Raw genomic sequence first — 19828 nt, forward strand, 5'->3', positions numbered from 1 at the left:
TTTCTGGCAATTATTGCACTTTATAACATTTCTGAAAAACCTACAATTATTTTATTTTTTTTATGCACACAAAACACCACATTGCAGTGAAGGTACGGAGTGCATCCACAGGAACACTATCTGCAGAATATGAACACCTTATAATGTTTGATTTTTAGTTTTTATTAGACTTCTAGAATCGATGCTTTACAAAAAATTAATAAAGAAAAAAACACCGTCATCTAATTTCTTTTCTTTAATAAAAATAAGATTATTTTAAGACAGCCCTCCAATATCTAAATCAGATACAGCATCAATCCCGGCTGCATTATCACAAAGTGTTAAAAGCAGCCAAAATACACAAAAACAATATACAGAACGTAAAACGACTTGGTGCAGGCGAAGGCTTCAGCTGACCAGACCTGTAGGAGACAAAAGAAAAAAAAAAGTCAAAGACACATCGTAAATGGATTGTAAATGCAACAACAGTGGGAGACAAACCACCACTAAAGCCACAGGCATGCTCGCTCTCAAAGTAGGAGGTGAGGACGGAAATGGAATCTGATTGTTCGGAGTTTAAAATGATGCATTCTAAATAAACGAGAAACTTAATACAAGAACCAAATCTTATTGTTTCGGTAAGTCGAAATCTCGTTAGTGACGTAACACTTACCCAAATAATCATCCATCAGAGAGCCGATCGCAAACTGTAAAGAAAGAAGAGCGTTAGACTCCAGTCTGAATGCGATATGTGCGACCATGTATATGGTAATGCAGCTTGGCCTGGGGACTCGTGGAGAGCAACCCAATTCTGCTCCATAAAGAGAACGTTTCATTTCTCCATTCTTAGTTTCCACTCCCATATTAGCTGTCATCTGGATAAAATCTAAAATCGCACTTACTATGTCATTCTTATCCACTCTGGTTCCAACAATTTTAAGTCGAATTTCATCATCCTGCTGAATAACTACATCCTAAAAAAAAGTACATAAAAAAAAAAAAAGTCAAAATAATTAGTACTACCTTATTTAACCTTCGTCCGGCTGAGTAGGTACAATTGTAACTATTCCGTTTTAAAATTGCAATAACTTTTTTTTTCTTTTATTCGAAAAGCCGTAGAGGGCTGAAATTTTGTGACATCTCTACAGTTTTGGTCCAGAATATATTGGCCAAATTTCAATAAAATATATATGAAGGTACAATTGTACCTCTGCAGCCTGTTAACGTTGTAAAATTATGCAGCCTGACGAAGGTTAAATAACTTCAATTTATTACTCCCACTGTTGTGAATTCTGTGGCTGAATTCACTCCTGTGGTCACAAGTGGTACTGCAGCTTCTGAGCTTCCTCCCTCAGGTGTTCTGGTGAGCTCGTTAACTGCTTCATTACTTAACTCCGCCTGATGCTGCTATCCTTGCTCCTTGACAATGTTTCAGTGTTGGATCTGAGCTTCTCCTGATTGTTCCTGTGACCTGCTGCTCTGTATAGCTAAGTGCTTTTTGCTTTTTGTTGCTTTTTTTCTGTCCAGCTTGTCTTTTGTTTTGCTGGAAGCTCTGAGACGCAAAGGGTGTACCGCCGTGCCGTTAGTTCGGCACGGTGGGGTTTTTTTGCCCCCTTTGCGTGGTTTTGCTTTAGGGTTTTTTGTAGACTGCAAAGTTCGCTTTACTGTCCTCGCTCTGTCCTAGAATATCGGGCCCCACTTTGCTGAATCTATTTCATCCCTATGTTTTGTCTTTTCATCTTACTCACAGTCATTATATGTGGGGGGCTGCCTTTTCCTTTGGGGAATTTCTCTGGGGCAAGTCAGGCCTATTTTTCTATCTTCAGGCTAGCTAGTTTCTTAGGCTGTGCCGAGTTGCCTAGGTAGTTGTTAGGCGCAATCCACAGCCGCTTTTAGTTGTGTTTAGGATAGGATCAGGTGTGCAGTCTACAGAGTTTCCACGTCTCAGAGCTCGTTCTTGTATTTTTGGGTATTTGTCAGATCACTGTGTGCGCTCTGATCGCTAAGCACACTGTGTTTCTGGATTGCCTTCATAACACCTGTCATTAGCAAACATAACAGTACAAGGAGCCCAAACTAATGATTCTCAATAGAGGGAAAGAAAAAGTTCTGACATCATTTTTTTTTTTTTCTGCTCTGTGTTCACTTTTTTTTTTTTTTCCCCTAGACATTTGGGTGATTCTGGACACAGGTGTGGACATGGATATTCAGGGTCTGTGCTCTTCAATGGATAATCTCGTTATAAATGTACAAAAAATTCAAGATACTATTGATCAGAAATCTATGTTAGAACAAAGAATTCCTATTCCTGATTTGTTTTTTGGAGATAGAACTAAGTTTCTAAGTTTCAAAAATAATTGTAAGCTATTTCTGGCCTTGAAACCTCATTCTTCTGGTAATCCTATTCAACAGGTTTTGATTATTATTTCTTTTTTGCGCGGCGACCCTCAAGACTGGGCATTTTCTCTTGCGCCAGGAGACCCTGCATTGAGTAGTGTCGATGCGTTTTTCCTGGCGCTCGGATTGCTGTACGATGAGCCTAATTCAGTGGATCAGGCTGAGAAAAATTTGCTGGCTTTGTGCCAGGGTCAGGATGATATAGAAGTATATTGTCAGAAATTTAGGAAATGGTCAGTACTCACTCAGTGGAATGAATCTGCGCTGGCAGCTTTGTTCAGAAAGGGTCTCTCTGAGGCTCTTAAGGATGTCATGGTGGGATTTCCTATGCCTGCTGGTTTGAATGAGTCTTTGTCTTTGGCCATTCAGATCGGTCGACGCTTGCGCGAGCGTAAATCTGTGCACCATTTGGCGGTACTGCCTGAGGTTAAACCTGAGCCTATGCAGTGCGATAGGACTATGACTAGAGTTGAACGGCAGGAATACAGACGTCTGAATGGTCTGTGTTTCTACTGTGGTGATTCCACTCATGCTATTTCTGATTGTCCTAAGCGCACTAAGCGGTCCGCTAGGTCTGCCGTCATTGGTACTGTACAGTCCAAATTCCTTCTGTCCATTACCTTGATATGCTCTTTGTCGTCGTTTTCTGTCATGGCGTTTGTGGATTCGGGCGCTGCCCTGAATCTGATGGATTTGGATTATGCTAAACGTTGTGGGTTTTTCTTGGAGCCTTTGCGGTGTCCTATTCCATTGAGAGGAATTGATGCTACACCTTTGGCCAAGAATAAACCTCAATACTGGGCCCAGCTGACCATGTGCATGGCTCCTGCACATCAGGAAGTTATTCGCTTTCTGGTGTTGCATAATCTGCATGATGTGGTCGTGTTGGGGTTGCCATGGCTACAAACCCATAATCCAGTATTGGATTGGAATTCCATGTCGGTATCCAGCTGGGGTTGTCAGGGGGTACATGGTGATGTTCCATTTTTGTCGATTTCGTCATCCACCCCTTCTGAGGTCCCAGAGTTCTTGTCTGATTATCAGGATGTATTTGAAGAGCCCAAGTCCGATGCTCTACCTCCGCATAGGGATTGTGATTGTGCTATCAATTTGATTCCTGGTAGTAAATTCCCTAAAGGTCGATTATTTAATTTATCCGTGCCCGAACACGCCGCTATGCGCAGTTATGTGAAGGAATCCTCCCTGGAGAAGGGACATATTCGCCCATCGTCATCACCACTGGGAGCAGGGTTCTTCTTTGTAGCCAAGAAGGATGGTTCGCTGAGACCGTGTATTGATTACCGCCTTCTTAATAAGATCACTGTTAAATTTCAGTATCCCTTGCCATTGTTATCTGACTTGTTTGCTCGGATTAAGGGGGCTAGTTGGTTCACTAAGATTGATCTTCGTGGTGCGTATAATCTGGTGAGAATCAGGCAAGGAGATGAATGGAAAACTGCATTCAATACGCCCGAGGGTCATTTTGAGTATCTAGTGATGCCGTTCGGACTTGCCAATGCTCCATCTGTGTTTCAGTCTTTTATGCATGACATCTTCCGTGAGTATCTGGATAAATTCCTGATTGTGTACTTGGATGACATTTTGATCTTCTCAGATGATTGGGAGTCTCATGTGAAGCAGGTCAGAATGGTTTTTCAGGTCCTGCGTGCTAACTCTTTGTTTGTGAAGGGATCAAAGTGTCTCTTCGGTGTGCAGAAAGTTTCATTTTTGGGGTTCATCTTTACCCCTTCTACTATCGAGATGGATCCAGTTAAGGTCCAAGCCATCCAGGATTGGATTCAGCCGACATCTCTGAAAAGTCTGCAAAAGTTCCTGGGCTTTGCTAATTTTTATAGTCGCTTCATCTGTAATTTTTCTAGCATTGCCAAACCATTGACCGATTTGACCAAGAAGGGTGCTGATTTGGTTAATTGGTCTTCTGCTGCTGTGGAAGCTTTTCAGGAGTTGAAGCGTCGTTTTTGTTCTGCCCCTGTGTTGTGTCAGCCAGATGTTTCTCTTCCGTTCCAGGTCGAGGTTGATGCTTCTGAGATTGGAGCAGGGGCGGTTTTGTCACAGAGAGGTTCTGATTGCTCAGTGATGAAACCATGTGCTTTCTTTTCCAGGAAGTTTTCGCCCGCTGAGCGTAATTATGATGTGGGCAATCGAGAGTTGCTGGCCATGAAGTGGGCATTCGAGGAGTGGCGTCATTGGCTTGAAGGAGCTAAGCATCGCGTGGTGGTATTGACTGATCATAAGAACTTGACTTATCTCGAGTCTGCCAAGCGCTTGAATCCTAGACAGGCCCGTTGGTCGTTATTTTTTGCCCGCTTCGACTTTGTGATTTCGTACCTTCCGGGCTCTAAAAATGTGAAGGCGGATGCTCTGTCTAGGAGTTTTGTGCCCGACTCTCCGGGTTTATCTGAGCCAGCGGGTATCCTCAAGGAAGGAGTCATTGTGTCTGCCATCTCCCCTGATTTGCGGCGGGTGCTGCAAAAATTTCAGGCGAATAAACCTGATCGTTGTCCAGCAGAGAAACTGTTCGTCCCTGATAGGTGGACTAATAAACTTATCTCTGAACTTCATTGTTCGGTGTTGGCTGGTCATCCTGGAATCTTTGGTACCAGAGAGTTAGTGGCTAGATCCTTCTGGTGGCCATCTCTGTCACGGGATGTACGTACTTTTGTGCAGTCCTGTGGGATTTGTGCTAGGGCTAAGCCCTGCTGTTCTCGTGCCAGTGGGTTGCTTTTGCCCTTCCCGGTCCCAAAGAGGCCTTGGACACATATTTCGATGGATTTCATTTCTGACCTTCCCGTTTCTCAAAAGATGTCAGTCATTTGGGTGGTCTGTGATCGCTTTTCTAAAATGGTCCATCTGGTGCCCTTGGCTAAATTGCCTTCCTCCTCTGATTTGGTACCTTTGTTCTTTCAGCATGTGGTTCGGTTGCATGGCATTCCTGAGAATATTGTTTCTGACAGAGGTTCCCAGTTTGTTTCAAGGTTCTGGCGAGCCTTTTGTGGTAGGATGGGCATTGACCTATCCTTTTCCTCGGCTTTCCATCCTCAGACTAATGGCCAGACCGAACGAACCAATCAGACCTTGGAAACATATCTGAGATGTTTTGTTTCTGCAGACCAGGATGATTGGGTGTTCTTTTTGCCGTTGGCTGAGTTCGCCCTTAATAATCGGGCCAGCTCGGCTACCTTGGTTTCTCCATTTTTTTGCAATTCTGGGTTCCATCCTCGTTTCTCTTCAGGACAGGTTGAGTCTTCGGACTGTCCTGGTGTGGATTCTGTGGTGGACAGGTTGCAGCAGATCTGGACTCATGCGGTGGACAATTTGATCTTGTCCCAGGAGAAAGCTCAACTTTTCGCTAATCGCAGACGCCGTGTGGGTCCCCGACTTCGTGTTGGGGATCTGGTTTGGTTATCTTCTCGTCATATTCCTATGAAGGTTTCCTCTCCTAAATTTAAACCTCGTTTTATTGGTCCGTATAGGATTTCTGAGGTTCTCAATCCTGTGTCTTTTCGTTTGACCCTCCCAGACTCCTTTTCCATACATAATGTATTCCATAGGTCGTTGTTGCGGAGATACGTGGCACCTATGGTTCCATCTGTTGAGCCTCCTGCCCCGGTTTTGGTGGAGGGGGAATTGGAGTATATTGTGGAGAAGATTTTGGATTCTCGTGTTTCTAGACGGAAACTCCAGTATCTGGTTAAATGGAAGGGTTATGCTCAGGAAGATAATTCCTGGGTTTTTGCCTCTGATGTCCACGCCCCAGATCTTGTTCATGCCTTTCATGCGGCTCATCCTGGTCGGCCTGGGGGCTCTGGTGAGGGTTCGGTGACCCCTCCTCAAGGGGGGGGTACTGTTGTGAATTCTGTGGCTGAATTCACTCCTGTGGTCACAAGTGGTACTGCAGCTTCTGAGCTTCCTCCCTCAGGTGTTCTGGTGAGCTCGTTAGCTGCTTCATTACTTAACTCCGCCTGATGCTGCTATCCTTGCTCCTTGTCAATGTTTCAGTGTTAGATCTGAGCTTCTCCTGATTGTTCCTGTGACCTGCTGCTCTGTATAGCTAAGTGCTTTTTGCTTTTTTGTTGCTTTTTTTCTGTCCAGCTTGTCTTTTGTTTTGCTGGAAGCTCTGAGACGCAAAGGGTGTACCGCCGTGCCGTTAGTTCGGCACGGTGGGGTTTTTTTGCCCCCTTTGCGTGGTTTTGCTTTAGGGTTTTTTGTAGACTGCAAAGTTCGCTTTACTGTCCTCGCTCTGTCCTAGAATATCGGGCCCCACTTTGCTGAATCTATTTCATCCCTATGTTTTGTCTTTTCATCTTACTCACAGTCATTATATGTGGGGGGCTGCCTTTTCCTTTGGGGAATTTCTCTGGGGCAAGTCAGGCCTATTTTTCTATCTTCAGGCTAGCTAGTTTCTTAGGCTGTGCCGAGTTGCCTAGGTAGTTGTTAGGCGCAATCCACAGCCGCTTTTAGTTGTGTTTAGGATAGGATCAGGTGTGCAGTCTACAGAGTTTCCACGTCTCAGAGCTCGTTCTTGTATTTTTGGGTATTTGTCAGATCACTGTGTGCGCTCTGATCGCTAAGCACACTGTGTTTCTGGATTGCCTTCATAACACCTGTCATTAGCAAACATAACATCCCACAAAAAGAAAAGAAAAAAAGCAACACAATCCCACCTCTATAAACTCTGGAGACAGCCAGGTCAGGGCTGTTCTCACATAACTGGCTTGACATAATGCCTGGATTTGGTCAGTATTAGTGATGAGCGAATGTGCTCGGATAAGGAGTTATCTGAGCGAGCATGAGTGCTAACCGAGTGACTTCGGGGTGCACGAAAAATATGTTTGAGTCCCCGCGGCTGGAGGGATTATGGCCTGTTTGTTAGGCAATACCTGCATGGGTTGCGGCTGTTGAACAGCAGTGAGATATGCAGCAGAAAAACTAACAGGTCAGTGAGAGCCAGAATTGTTGTTGGTTGGTGATCAAAAACTTATTTCATGCAATTTAATTATGTAAAAAATCATACAATGTGATTTTTTGGTTTTTAATGTTAAGATTCTGTCTCTCACAGGTGACGTGTACCTGCGATAAAAATTACAGAACTCTCCATTCTTTGTAGGTGGGAAATCTTGCAAAATTGGCAGCGTATCAGATACTTATTTCCCCCACTGTAGTTCTTGTAGGATGTCAAGCTAGTTAATTTCTTTCCTTTGAAAATATGGCATTAATGGAACGCCTAGAATACAGGTCAAAAACATAATGGCGGCAGTTTAAAAGCGCTTAGGGACCTGAAAGGATCCCTTTAATGGTTCACCCTTAGTGGTTTAAATATACACAAGGACAATGTAGTTAAATAAGAGAACAGAAATGCATTTGTGTAGTTGTCAGACATCTGGCTCTTACCTCATCTACAGTCTTATAACACGGTGGGTTGGAATTTGGATCAAACTCCATTTCAGAAGGGATTGACTGAAATAAAAGAAATTAAAAAAAAACGTCACAGAAAATGGCAAAAAGGCCTGATGTTAAAAACTCCCCAGCCCCCTCCTAGCGCCAGGCTGTTTCCTATCACTATTCTGGTAAGTCTGTAATAGACTTGTCTACCTGAAATAAAGCTACCGTATTTGTATGCAAAATGCAAATTGGGTGTGGTGAAGTCTTCTATTTAGTATTCTTTGCTGCCCCTCTGAGGTCCATAAACTATTAAGGTACCGTCACACTAGACGATATCGCTAGCGATCCGTGACATTGCAGCGTCCTCGCTAGCGATATCGTCCAGTGTGACAGGCAGCAGCGATCAGGCCCCTGCTGTGCTGTCGCTGGTCGGGGAAGAAAGTCCAGAACTTTATTTGGTCGCTGGATCTCCCGCAGACATCGCTGAATCGGCGTGTGTGACACCGATTCAGCGATGTCTTCACTGGTAACCAGGGTAAACATCGGGTAACTAAGCGCAGGGCCGCGCTTAGTAACCCGATGTTTACCCTGGTTACCATCCTAAAAGTAAAAAAAAACAAACACTACATACTTACCTACAGCCGTCTGTCCTCCAGCGCTGTGCTCTGCACTCCTCCTGTACTGTCTGTGTGAGCACAGCGGCCGGAAAGCAGAGCGGTGACGTCACCGCTCTGCTTTCCGGCTGACCGACGCTCACAGCCAGTACAGGAGGAGTGCAGAGCACAGCGCTGGAGGACAGACAGCTGTAGGTAAGTATGTAGTGTTTGTTTTTTTTTACTTTTAGGATGGTATCCAGGGTAAACATCGGGTTACTAAGCGCGGCCCTGCGCTTAGTTACCCGATGTTTACCCTGGTTACCAGTGAAGACATCGCTGAATCGGTGTCACACACGCCGATTTAGCGATGTCTGCGGGAGATCCAGCGACCAAATAAAGTTCTGGACTTTCTTCCCCGACCAGCGACAGCACAGCAGGGGCCTGATCGCTGCTGCCTGTCACACTGGACGATATCGCTAGCGAGGACGCTGCAACGTCACGGATCGCTAGCGATATCGTCTAGTGTGACGGTACCTTAAGTGTGACGGTACCTTTAGGGTTATCATGTAATCCTTTGGCATTTAGTACCTTGGCGAGGTGTCTGACTGCTCCAAGCATTTACATTTCTTCACAGCTTAAAGAGGTATTCTATTTACCAGGTGATTAAAACACAAGTCAATAATCCTCCTCAAACAGAGACCACAACTTTGGTCTCCTTCACACATCCTGATATTACCAGTACTATCCATGTGATACATAAGTGTGGCATCCATGGGACACATCTGTGTGACATGTGCAGGCTCCTGGGAAAAGCAGAACAGTTCACGCTGTTCCCAGGCGCTGAATGCAGTTCTTATCATTGTCTCCTGGTTTGCCTGCGATCAGCGGGACCAGGCAACGCTGATGAGACTTGTAGTCAGCACCGCCATCTGTGTATCGAACATATAAAATGAAAAATTAAATTAAAAAAAAAAAAATAGTGGCGTGAGGTTCCCCTTAATTTTCCTAACTAGCTGAGGACTGTTTAATATTCTTAAGGGGAAATAGCGCTCACAGCTGCGGGCAGATATTAATAGGCTGGGATGGGGCCATGTATATTGTTCATCTCCCAGACTAGGATCATCAGCCCTCAGCTGCCCCAGAAATGGCGAATCCATTAGATCCACGACGATCCCCAACTCAGCTACATCCAGATGGTATGGTAAGTGGTGACATCAGGGATGTGACCGCTCACGCCAGACAGAACATGGCGAGCGTGAGAACGCGGCTGCCTGACCAGCAGTAACTTTAGTGACGTCACACAGGATTCTGCTATGCTGCCAGCTGGAGCAAACGCTCTATTAATTGCAGTTTGGATAATTGCGACCATGTTTCAACATGCAAATTATCTAGCTTCTCCCAATGTTCCTTTGAGAAAAGCAGATGGAAAGTAAGTTGGCACGTGACTGTAATTGTGCAAACCGTGTAACTTGTATTTATGCGAGCGTCTACTTGAACACTGTGCACATTGCTCACGGTCCAGGATTCAGTAATCTGCACTAACAGAGACTGCAGAAATTTCGCTGAAGAGATTTAACTAAAATACATACATGTCTAGAGATGAAACAGGCCATAGGTCCAATTTCTGTGAACAATCCAACCTGAAAGGGGAAAAAAACAACACATGGACAAACAGTATAAACACGTCTGATTCATATATCAGACAGTCCGTGTATGGACCACAAAGTCCGGACCTGCAGGGGGTCTCCACACTTGAACTTAACAACTTAATTGAGGCAGTGGACCTGTAGCTGGTCTGGACTTCAAAGTCCTTACACGGATCGTGAAAGCCGGATGTGTAAACCAGGCATTACTCGGTCTATAGTCAGTATACTTAAAAGACAACTGAAAATGGTTACTTTTGCTGTGCAACACACACTTACCTTGTTTACTTGGGTGACAACAGCATCTACAACTTCTCCTTTAAAGGGTCGGAAAACGATAGCCTTATATTTAACAGGATACAGCACAAAGCCTCTGCCAGGCTGGATAACGCCAGCACCAATATTATCAATGGTGGTAACTGCAATCACAAAGCCATACCTGAGAAATAAAAAAGGAAAAATGAAAGCTAAATAACAGGACAAGAAATTGACAAGTTAAAAACCAGCAGAGTGTCAGATGTCATGGAAAAGATTATAAAGCAGAATTCCTTGTACCAGAAACCAGTTTACAGAGCCGCTATGGAACGTTCATGCGTAAGTGCTGTTCACACCTGCATTTTTGCTGTGCATCTCACTGCCCCATTCTAGTAACAAGATTGATGTAGAAAAGAGATTCATTTTATAATACATGTAAATTGAAGCAAAAGGATCCCATTGGCTAATGGGGATGAGATCTGGTTTCCGAATGGCGTCTATTATTTTGTATGGAACATAACCCTGTTTACACCTTGGTGCCCACCTGTACTATTGGTCTGACTTTCCGTATATGTAAAAATACACTGATGTTCCAAATCAATTTTATTTGTGCACCCATAGACTTAAATAGGAGAGTCGCATCCGATGTACAGATGGGAATAGTGTGTGCTGTGATTTCTTAGCACTTGGGACATTCAGTCCCTGTTGGGAAAAAACCCTCATCTGACCGTCCCTACTGGATTAAACTGGCCATTGCGCTGCCTCATCTCATCACACGTCCGTATAGTACTGTCCTGTGTGAACGAGCCCCGACACTTACTTGCCAGTACACGTCCCTTCCACCTCAGTGAAGAGCTTTTGTTTTACTGTATTAAGAAGGTTTGGACCAAAATATCTCGGGTGCAGGAGAATTTCATGTTCTAGGGAGATCTACAGAGAAATAGCACATTTAAAAAATTATATATATAGTATTAGGCACAAGCTTTTATTAACCTGTCAGATGTTTCTAGATAAACCTTACTATGGTGATGCCATCTTTCTGCCTGTATTGGAATCACACAGATCACAAGACCAGGGATCCCAAAGCGTCCTTTGTGAATGAAGTGGCAGTGCACAAGTGTGACCACAGGAGATGACTAGCACTAATCGGGGGTCTCTGTAAGCCCGTAGAAGAAGTAAATGGTGGGGTGATCAGTTCAGCAGCCCCTCATGCACCAGCTCCGCAGCCCATCGCGCCCCAGCCACTCACGCCCCAGTTCCGCATGCCCCTCGCGCCCCAGGCCACAGCCACTTATGCCCCAGCTCCACCGCTCTTCACACCCCAGTTCTGCTGTTCCTCATGGCCTAGCTCCGCATGCCCCTCGCGCCCCAGGCCGCAGCCCCCTATGCCCCTCGCGCCCCAGGCCGCAGCCCCTTATGCCCCAGCTCCGCATGCCCCTCGCGCCCCAGGCCCTTATGCCCCAGCTCCACATGCCCCTCGCGCCCCAGCTCCGCATGCCCCACGCGCCCCTTATGCCCCAGCTCCGCATGCCCCTCGCGCCCCAGGCCCTTATGCCCCAGCTCCACATGCCCCTCGCGCCCCAGGCCCTTATGCCCCAGCTCCGCATGCCCCCCAGGCTGCAGCCCCTTATGCCCCAGCTCTGCATGCCCCTCGCGCCCCAGGCTGCAGCCCCTTATGCCCCAGCTCCGCATGCCCCTCGCGCCCCAGGGCGCAGCTTCTTATACCCCAGCTCCGCATGCCCCTCGCGCCCCAGGCCGCAGCGTCTTATACCCCAGCTCCACATGCCCCTCGCGCCCCAGGCAGCAGCCCCTCACGCTCCAGTTCTGCCATTCCTCACGTCCTAGCTCCGCATGCCCCTCGCGCTCCAGGCCCCAGCCCCTTATGCCTCAGGTCCGCATGCCCCTCGCGCCCCAGCTTCTTATACCCCAGCTCCGCATGCCCCTCACGCCCCAGCCCCTTACGCTCCAGTTCTGCCGTTCCTCACGTCCTAGCTCTGCATGCCCCTCACAGGAGAACCTCTGTTTTTGGGGTCCAGGCATTCAGACCACCCCAGTGATCATACATTCCAGCCCTGTGGATGTGGGCAGCACATGTACATTCTGTATGCCATCTTCTCCCATGAAGTGCCCCCAGTCACACGTCCTAGCAAGTTCATGCAGCCATGGCTCCCACACCGCTCTATAGACTATACCCCTCTCCAGTGCAGGGGCCATGATGTATGGAGACTGGAATACCCCCATACAGGGCAGATAATGTGCAGGAATAGGCACAAAGCCCGCTAGGAGCCATGACACCCCAGTAATGTCCTCCTTACCCCAGAGCAGAACAAAGCCTGAAGATTATCACAGACCGTCCTTGTATACTCACGTGATAGAACATAGCTCCCTCCTGACCAGCGCAACAACCGAACAAACGAGTCTATGTTCACTACGCGTCGAAAAACCAAACAATAAAGTTTATTCAAAGAAAAAAAAAAAAGCGTTCCGGGTAGTTTCCGGTGTTAAGTCACATGATGCCGGAAGTGACGTAGCGGCGGCGTTGTGCAGCCGCTCCGGTGTTTCTGTTAGTGTTCCTTATGGACTATGCGCGATGTTTGTAGACGAGGAAAGGGACACCGGAAGTTTACACAACGAGAGAACGGACACGACCGGTACAGACGACTTCACAGAGAGTTTTGTTATTGATTGGCTGGGAAGCTTATCAATCACGTGTCGAAGCGTCCAATCAGCGTTGAGAGACCAGGTCCAATCACATCGCGGCAGAGGCGGGACTTGTTTTTCCTAAGGTTTTGCTTTGTGCAGGTGAGAGGCAGAGCAGAGATCACATGACCTCTAATGAAATCCTGTCTGATCGGTAATCGGTAGGTGAGGTCTGAGGAGCACCGAGCTAAGGAACAATAATGATCCAATGCAAATCTGCCTGGTCTGCTGCTCCCAAGGTGTAGGGGCTGCAGGCACCATGCCATAGCTGGCAGTGCCACACAGGGCAGACATGGCATTGCATGGCCTGCTCCTGATGATGAGTGTGTAGGCCTCAGGTAGGTTACACCTCCAGTGTCACCATTGCATCCTGCTATACCCTGATGAGTCGTGTCATATCGTGTATTTGTGTGCAGGCTCGCTCTCCAGGAGGATGCCGCCGGTCCCCCAGCCGCTCACTTTGGGAAGCTTTGTGCAGGAAGCGAGAGAGACGTATTAGATCTGTCACCTGACGCTTTTAGGATATTTTACAAGTAAGTTGCACAGTAAAATGCATCATCGTGGAGTGTCAGCGTGTAGGAATGACGTCTGAGCGTGCAAGGGTGAAAGAGGACCTGTCTCTGGGCCCTAATTGGACAATTTTTGCTCCGATTTTATTCCCTGAGTATTCCAGCTCTTTTTCTTTTCTTTTTTTAAATCCTCCTCAGTGTCCCAGAGTTACGGGCCTTTATATTTAGTGCTTGTTTTTATGGTCTTACAGGAGGCGTGGCTCAGAGGGTAACTAGGCAGAGCAGTCAAAAGCCACGCCCCAGAGGATCTGGAAGCCACGCCCCAGAGGATCTGTGGACCACACCCACTCTGTGTAAGACCATAAAGGTTAAATAGGCCTGTATCTCTGATGCTGTATGGCGGATTTAAAAAAAAAAGAGATGAGCAGAGGGAATAAAATAATAATCTTTCTTTTTACATAGCGCTAACATATTCCGCAGCGCTTTACAGGTTGCACACATTATCATCGCTCACAATCTAAATTCCCTATCAGTATGTCTTTGGAATGTGGGAGGAAACCGGAGAACCCGGAGGAAACCCACGCAAACACAGGGAGAACATACAAACTCCTTGCAGATATTGTCCTTGGTGGGACTAGAACCCAGGACCCCAGCGCTGCGAGGCTGCAGTGTTAACCACTGAGCCATCATTCTGCCCGGAGAAAAAATAGTCCAATTATCCCGTGGCAGCCAGGTACTCATTAAAAGGGGTCTCTGACGACAAGCTGATGGGAGATCTGACTGTTTCCATTATTTGTTGAGATGAAGCTCCATTATTCCTGATGTCCCCCAGAGCCTCCTGCAGCCGTCAGGGATGGCTCCATGTGGTATCAAACAATTGCAGAAACATATAAACTCTGGTATAGGGCCGGCTACAGTTATTTTGTTAGTGTTTATTACAGATGCCTTAATATGTCTGGTCTATGGGACTCCCACCGTAGGGAACTTTCATCAGACTTATGCTTCCCAAAATAAAAATGTCTATACACAAGAACCCTGGGGTGTGCCAATCGTTACTGTGTTCTCTATGAGAATTATCTGACAGTCTCCCCATTAAACAAAAAGGATGGGGTAATTGAATTCCTACCACCTGATCCTTATGTCCCCCAATATAATCTGTTAGGATCTCATACACATTAAATAATCGTCTGATGCTACAGAAATCCAAAAGTTCAGGCGTCTTTCGTTTAAAATGTGTAATGACCATAAGGGCAGAGAAATAGAGGGACAGAGACCCTGATTCCAGCAATGAATCACTTAGTTCACTTAGTGAGCTGTAGTATTGACAAAATCACTGTTTTGATTTACCAAAGCTGTCACAGTATCGTACACAGCTTGATAGATTCTGGCTTAAATTCTAGTACATTTTTCAAATTAGACAGGATCCCGCCCCCTTCTCTAGCTTTCTATCACTGAGTAGGGCCACTATCTGGACTCATATTCATACAAACTCCAGGGATTTCCATGATGAAAAGTTGTACTGAATCTTTTCCCATCTATATCGTTCTAATAATCTTTTTATTTTCTGTACCGTACACATATCAGACTGGTGCTCGTTTCAAGGCAACAGCGGCCAGTCCATGCTTTGCGGTCCGATCTCGGACTGATTTGCATGGGCGCCTGCATGAGTCCTATGGCTGAGCTTCATAGATCATTATATATGGGAGTACACAAATGTGTTGCAATATACATATAGTGTAAATGATTGCAGCTTCCATTCCTCATATGTGGATTCAAAATACTAAGAATGTTATTAAAAATAAGTACAAAAATCGGTATCCCCTTCAGTTTGAGTTCCAGCGCCAGTCAGAAGTGTTCAACTCTAGGCATAGTCCACAATAAACAGGCTGCAAATTCCACACCGTTCTCTGCAACTCTCAAAAACTGACTGCTTAGCACAGTCTCTATTCAGAGAGAGACCCCGGGATGTCTCTCTCTCTCAGGTACAGCTCACATTTTGGCTGTTCACTCACCAGCAGCAGACTGACACTCCCCCAGGAACCTGCATCTCCATGAAGCTACTTCCTGCTTCTTAGCAAAACCCTACACGTGCATCTAATCAAGACACTGCAGAGCTGGGATTTTACACTGTCCTTCCCAGCTATGCTACATTATATAAAAATGAATACAAAAAATAAACATGTTGTATACATCCCAAAACTACACCAATAAAAACTATCGCTCACTGAAAACATGCCCTGGCACGGCTATGTTATGGGTCTCCGAAAATGTCGACACAAACCATTTTTTTTTTTTTAGTACTGAATATAAAAAAAAAATGTATCACTGTAATCGCATTGACTTGGAGAAAACTACAACTTGTTTCTCCTAAAACAAGCTTTCATATCGCTAGGCTGATGAAAACAAGAAAAAGAAAATGGTATGGCTCTTGGAAAACGGGGGAGGGGAAAAAAATTGCAAAATGAAAAATGGTCTCTGTTACAGTAGGGTCACATGAGTTTTCTCTACATCAAACGGTCCGAATATTCTGATCACACTTTGATCAGAATTGCATCAGTTTTTTTCATGTGTGGAGAGAAAAAATAAAGAGTTTTGGTTCCTTATTATGAGTTGCTAATTGGAAGTGTTTTGTGTTTTCCATAGCCATGGAGTTCCCGGATCACAGCCGTCGCATACTGCACAGCCTTCGAGACCAACAGTCCCAAGGTTTTCTTTGCGATTGTCAAGTGTCAGTTGGCACCGCTCGCTTCCTCGCCCACCGTTCAGTCCTGGCATCATGCAGTCCTTTTTTCCACATGTCGTGCAGGGAGCGACCAGACATGCAAGAACTCACGCTCAACAATCAAATTGTCACAGCGCCAGCGTTTTCTTTGCTCCTCAGCTTTATGTACTGCGGACGACTCAGTTTCCAAGAGGCGCCCACTGAGGATGTGCTGGCAGCTGCTAGCTACTTGCACATGGACGAAGTGGTAAGGGTGTGCAAGAAGAGGCTGCAAGGCCGAGCGCCTGCCGAAGCCGACAGCACCCGACGGGAAGAAGAGGGTGGAACCGGCTGCTTGGGCTTGGAGGACAATAATGGAGATCGGAAGCATGAGGACTTAGAGGGAGGCCAGGCGGTTGAAAAAAGTTTGCAGTATCACGGGCAAGAAAAGTCAGGAAGTGGACAGCGGGCATCTGGGGGCATCATGTACAATTTGCAGGAAGTGGCGGGGAGCAGCAGATATCAGAGGCAGGACATGGCGGGCAACAGTCAGAAGTTATTAGCAAATATAAAATGTCAGGGTCCTGAAGCATCAGGGAGAGTAGCGGCTGTTTCTAGATTTGAGGTGCAGGGCATGGCAGAGAGCGGGCAGGGGGTAATAGGCAGTTCTAGGTTTGAGCTGCACCAGGGAGCAGGTAGTAGTGAAGCCGTCACTGGTAGCGTCAAGTGTCAGGTGCAGCAAGTAACGGTGAACGGCCAGGAGGTTGCTGGGAGCTCACGATTTGAGATACAGGACATGGCGAATAGTGAAGAAATGGAGGAGGCTGGCAGATGCTCGGTCCAGGAAGCAGTAGAGAGTACACCGATGCCGTCTAATCTGAGGTTCTCATCGCAGAATCAAGATACAGGGTCGGGTGGGCACACAGGGCTTTCTAGAAACTCCCCAAAGAGACAAGAGCCAGCTGGAAGCACGCAGGGTAATGGAAGCTCTAGATATTCTCACCTGGCACAGGAATCTGTCGGCATTGGCACTCAGTCCTTACCGCCTTCTAGATACTCGTTGCAACCACAAGATGAAGCAGGTACGACATTGCCTTTGGTAGGAAACTCCAGATTTGCTGTGCAAACTCAGGAGTCCAGTGGAAGCACGATGGCAGTGCAAGGTACGGTTAGATATTCGCTTCAGAGTCCGGATTTGGCAGGCAACAGTTTAGCACAGTCCATAACGTCGAGATTTGCCTTACAAGAACCCATGCGTGGCAGATATAATTTGCAAATTCAGGAGCCAACAGCTAGCACAGCCGCACCTCCCGGCACATCAAGATGCTTTTTACAAAGCCCAGAGTCCGCTACAAACGCTCTAGTACTGCCAGGAACATCAAGATATACTTTGCATAGTCCAGAGTCTCCTGCTGCCAAAAAGGAAGAAAGAGAATGCACCAAATCGGAGTTGACAGTCACCACCACTACTCAGCCGGGCATGGAAATTGCAGCTGCACCAAGCCCATGTAGCTCCACCGTTAGCGAGGGCCAACCGGGCTCTGCCGTGTCCGTAAAGATAGAGGCCATTGTAATATCTGACGAAGAGTGCGAGAGGGCAGTTGCGACTTTTAAGAGGCACGAATATGATGAAGAGGAAGAAGGTGAAGAAGAATCTGGGTATGTGCCTTACCATATGATCGCCGTGCCAGGTGGGCACCATCCAAGCTATGGAGGCATATTGCCTCCTTCCATGCACCCAGAGGGCATGTACTTGCAGGATTTTGAAGGACATCCCGGTTTTCCGCTTTTCCCTGAAGACGTGCCCACTTGTAAAACTTGCGGAAAAACCTTCTCTTGTTCATACACCCTTCGTCGGCATGCCACAGTTCACACACGAGAGCGTCCCTACGAGTGTCGTTACTGCTTGCGCAGTTATACACAGAGTGGAGACTTGTATAGACATATCCGCAAGGCACACAGTCAACAGGAACCTGGCGCCAAAAAAGCTAAGGGGGACATGGAACCTACTCCCCCAAACTTGCCTTAAAAACTGTGCTTTGGACTCGTTGGCAGAGCGGTGTCCTGTGTGCACCAGGCGAACTCCAGATCTCCTTTAATTTCCCTACAGAAGTTTTTAATCGTTTTAATATGTTGACAGTAATATTGTGGATTTTTTTTTTTTCCAGAACTGATCAGAGCCTGGAACTTTCTAATTACAGTAACGAAAGAAAGATCGTTATTAAAATATTGTTATACATCAGCGTACTGGATTTTTAAATTAATATTGTGTTCTGAAAAAGATTGCAACCGTCGCATAATGCCGTGCGCTGCTCTGTGCTCATATTCTGGTCTGTGAGTGGTGTCCTTTACACGAGTACCCGACGATGCGTCATTAAACAGTGTCTCCTAATGAGAAAAGATTGGTGTGTGTGTTACATTGTTTCCGGGAAAAGTCAAATATATACACCAGGTTGACTCTTAAAGGGGTTGTCCTGCTTTAGACTCTGTCACTGCAGACTCGTGAATCCGGCCCCCCTCACCATGCCGTCTGCCGTTAGTGTTATTTGTGATGCGATGGCTGGTGGTGCAAAGCTCACTGACACTAGTCCAGGAGCCACCGGTGTAACAAGTCCGTTCATGACCTTTCTTACCACCTAAATCTTTCCCCCATCGACTATGAGAGATATTTTTGAAGCTGCAGCAGCAACTCAGCCACGAAGTGGAGACCATGTAATGCTACAGAGCAGAGGGCAGAAAAGTCACCAACGCTCTGCTGACTATAAACAAAGTCCAAACCTCCTCTGGTATAACATCAGCACCAAGACTGCCCCCACCTGGAGCTTCATGGCTGAGCAGCTGAATACAGCCTTACATCACCAAGCACAATGCCGAGCGTCAAATGGAGTGGTGTAAAGCCGGACCCTGGAGCAGTGGAAGCGAGTTCTGTGCAGTGATAGATTACACGACTATCTGGCAGGCTGATAGGAGAGTCTGGATTTGGTGAATGTCAGAAGATAGTTACCCACCTGACTGCATTGTCCCAGATGTAATGAGGGATAATGCTATGGAGGTTTTTTTTAGGGGGGGGGGGTTGATCATTTTAGTTCCAGTGAAGAGAAATCTTAATGCTTCAGCATAAGAGACATTTTGGATAAGGTTATTGCTCCAACATTATGGGAACAATTTGGAGAAGGTCCTTTCTTGTTCCCTATGACTGTACCCCTTGCACAAAGCGAGGGCTGGTGAGGAAGAAAATGACCGGCCAAACTAAACCCTTATCGTAACCCCATCCAACACCTTAAGGATGAACGAGATCGGAGATTGTTATCCCGGCCTCTCCTCCAACATCAGTGTCTAATCTCAGAAATTATCTTCTGGATGGGTGGACAATATTTCCCAAATCTTGCAGAAATCCTTGTCAGAACAGTGAAAACTGTTGCATCTGCAATGTAAACCACTCCCGGTTATATCCATTTACTTTTATGGATGTAGAATGGGGCATCTATAATGTTTAGAAATAAATCTACAAAATGTAAAAGTTCTAAATGACCATGGATGTAATGGAAAACACTTTATTTTTTTATTCTATTTTTACCATTAATATTGTACATCAAAGCATTAAAAAGTTAGATATTTTGCGATATGTTTAAATCTGTAAAATGT

At 46.1% G+C, this 19828-nt stretch overlaps 2 protein-coding genes across 3 annotated transcripts; one reads left to right on the forward strand and one right to left on the reverse strand.

Annotated features, from left to right (window-relative positions):
* Positions 1 to 220: 220 nt before the first annotated feature.
* Positions 221 to 12779, reverse strand: POLR2G (RNA polymerase II subunit G). The gene is made up of 8 exons (XM_069739632.1): positions 12642 to 12779; positions 11094 to 11203; positions 10298 to 10457; positions 9965 to 10015; positions 7789 to 7854; positions 882 to 953; positions 653 to 686; positions 221 to 401 (listed from the first exon to the last, which is right to left on the reverse strand). The coding sequence occupies exons 1-8, from the start codon at positions 12651 to 12653 to the stop codon at positions 388 to 390; spliced, it is 519 nt and encodes a 172-aa protein (XP_069595733.1). The 5' UTR covers positions 12654 to 12779; the 3' UTR covers positions 221 to 387.
* A 2-nt stretch (positions 12780 to 12781) lies between these two features.
* ZBTB3 (zinc finger and BTB domain containing 3) lies at positions 12782 to 18583 on the forward strand. Of its 2 annotated transcripts, none has more exons than XM_069739631.1 (3): positions 12782 to 13311; positions 13390 to 13506; positions 16126 to 18583. In XM_069739631.1, the coding sequence occupies exon 3, from the start codon at positions 16128 to 16130 to the stop codon at positions 18210 to 18212; it is 2085 nt and encodes a 694-aa protein (XP_069595732.1). In that variant the 5' UTR covers positions 12782 to 13311; positions 13390 to 13506; positions 16126 to 16127; the 3' UTR covers positions 18213 to 18583. The 2 variants fall into 2 exon arrangements, with proteins under 2 accessions (XP_069595732.1, XP_069595731.1); XM_069739630.1 differs by having other exon boundaries at positions 12782 to 13075; positions 16126 to 18430.
* The last annotated feature ends 1245 nt before the right edge of the window (positions 18584 to 19828 follow it).

Source organism: Ranitomeya imitator, chromosome 9, assembly GCF_032444005.1.
Source record: "Ranitomeya imitator isolate aRanImi1 chromosome 9, aRanImi1.pri, whole genome shotgun sequence".
NCBI classification, from domain to species: Eukaryota; Metazoa; Chordata; class Amphibia; order Anura; family Dendrobatidae; genus Ranitomeya; species Ranitomeya imitator.

What these genes read in the sequence shown, in the direction of transcription:
- POLR2G (XM_069739632.1), bottom strand. An exon ending in TTGTCACCCAAGTAAACAAG is followed by an intron (nt 10,016 to 10,297) that starts GTAAGTGTGTGT and finishes TTCCCCTTTCAG; the next exon opens with GTTGGATTGTTCACAGAAAT. An exon ending in GTTATAAGACTGTAGATGAG is followed by an intron (nt 954 to 7,788) that starts GTAAGAGCCAGA and finishes ACTTTTTTTTAG; the next exon opens with GATGTAGTTATTCAGCAGGA.
- ZBTB3 (XM_069739631.1), top strand. Translation starts at nt 16,128, where the DNA reads ATGGAGTTCCCGGATCACAGCCGTCGCATACTGCACAGCCTTCGAGAC.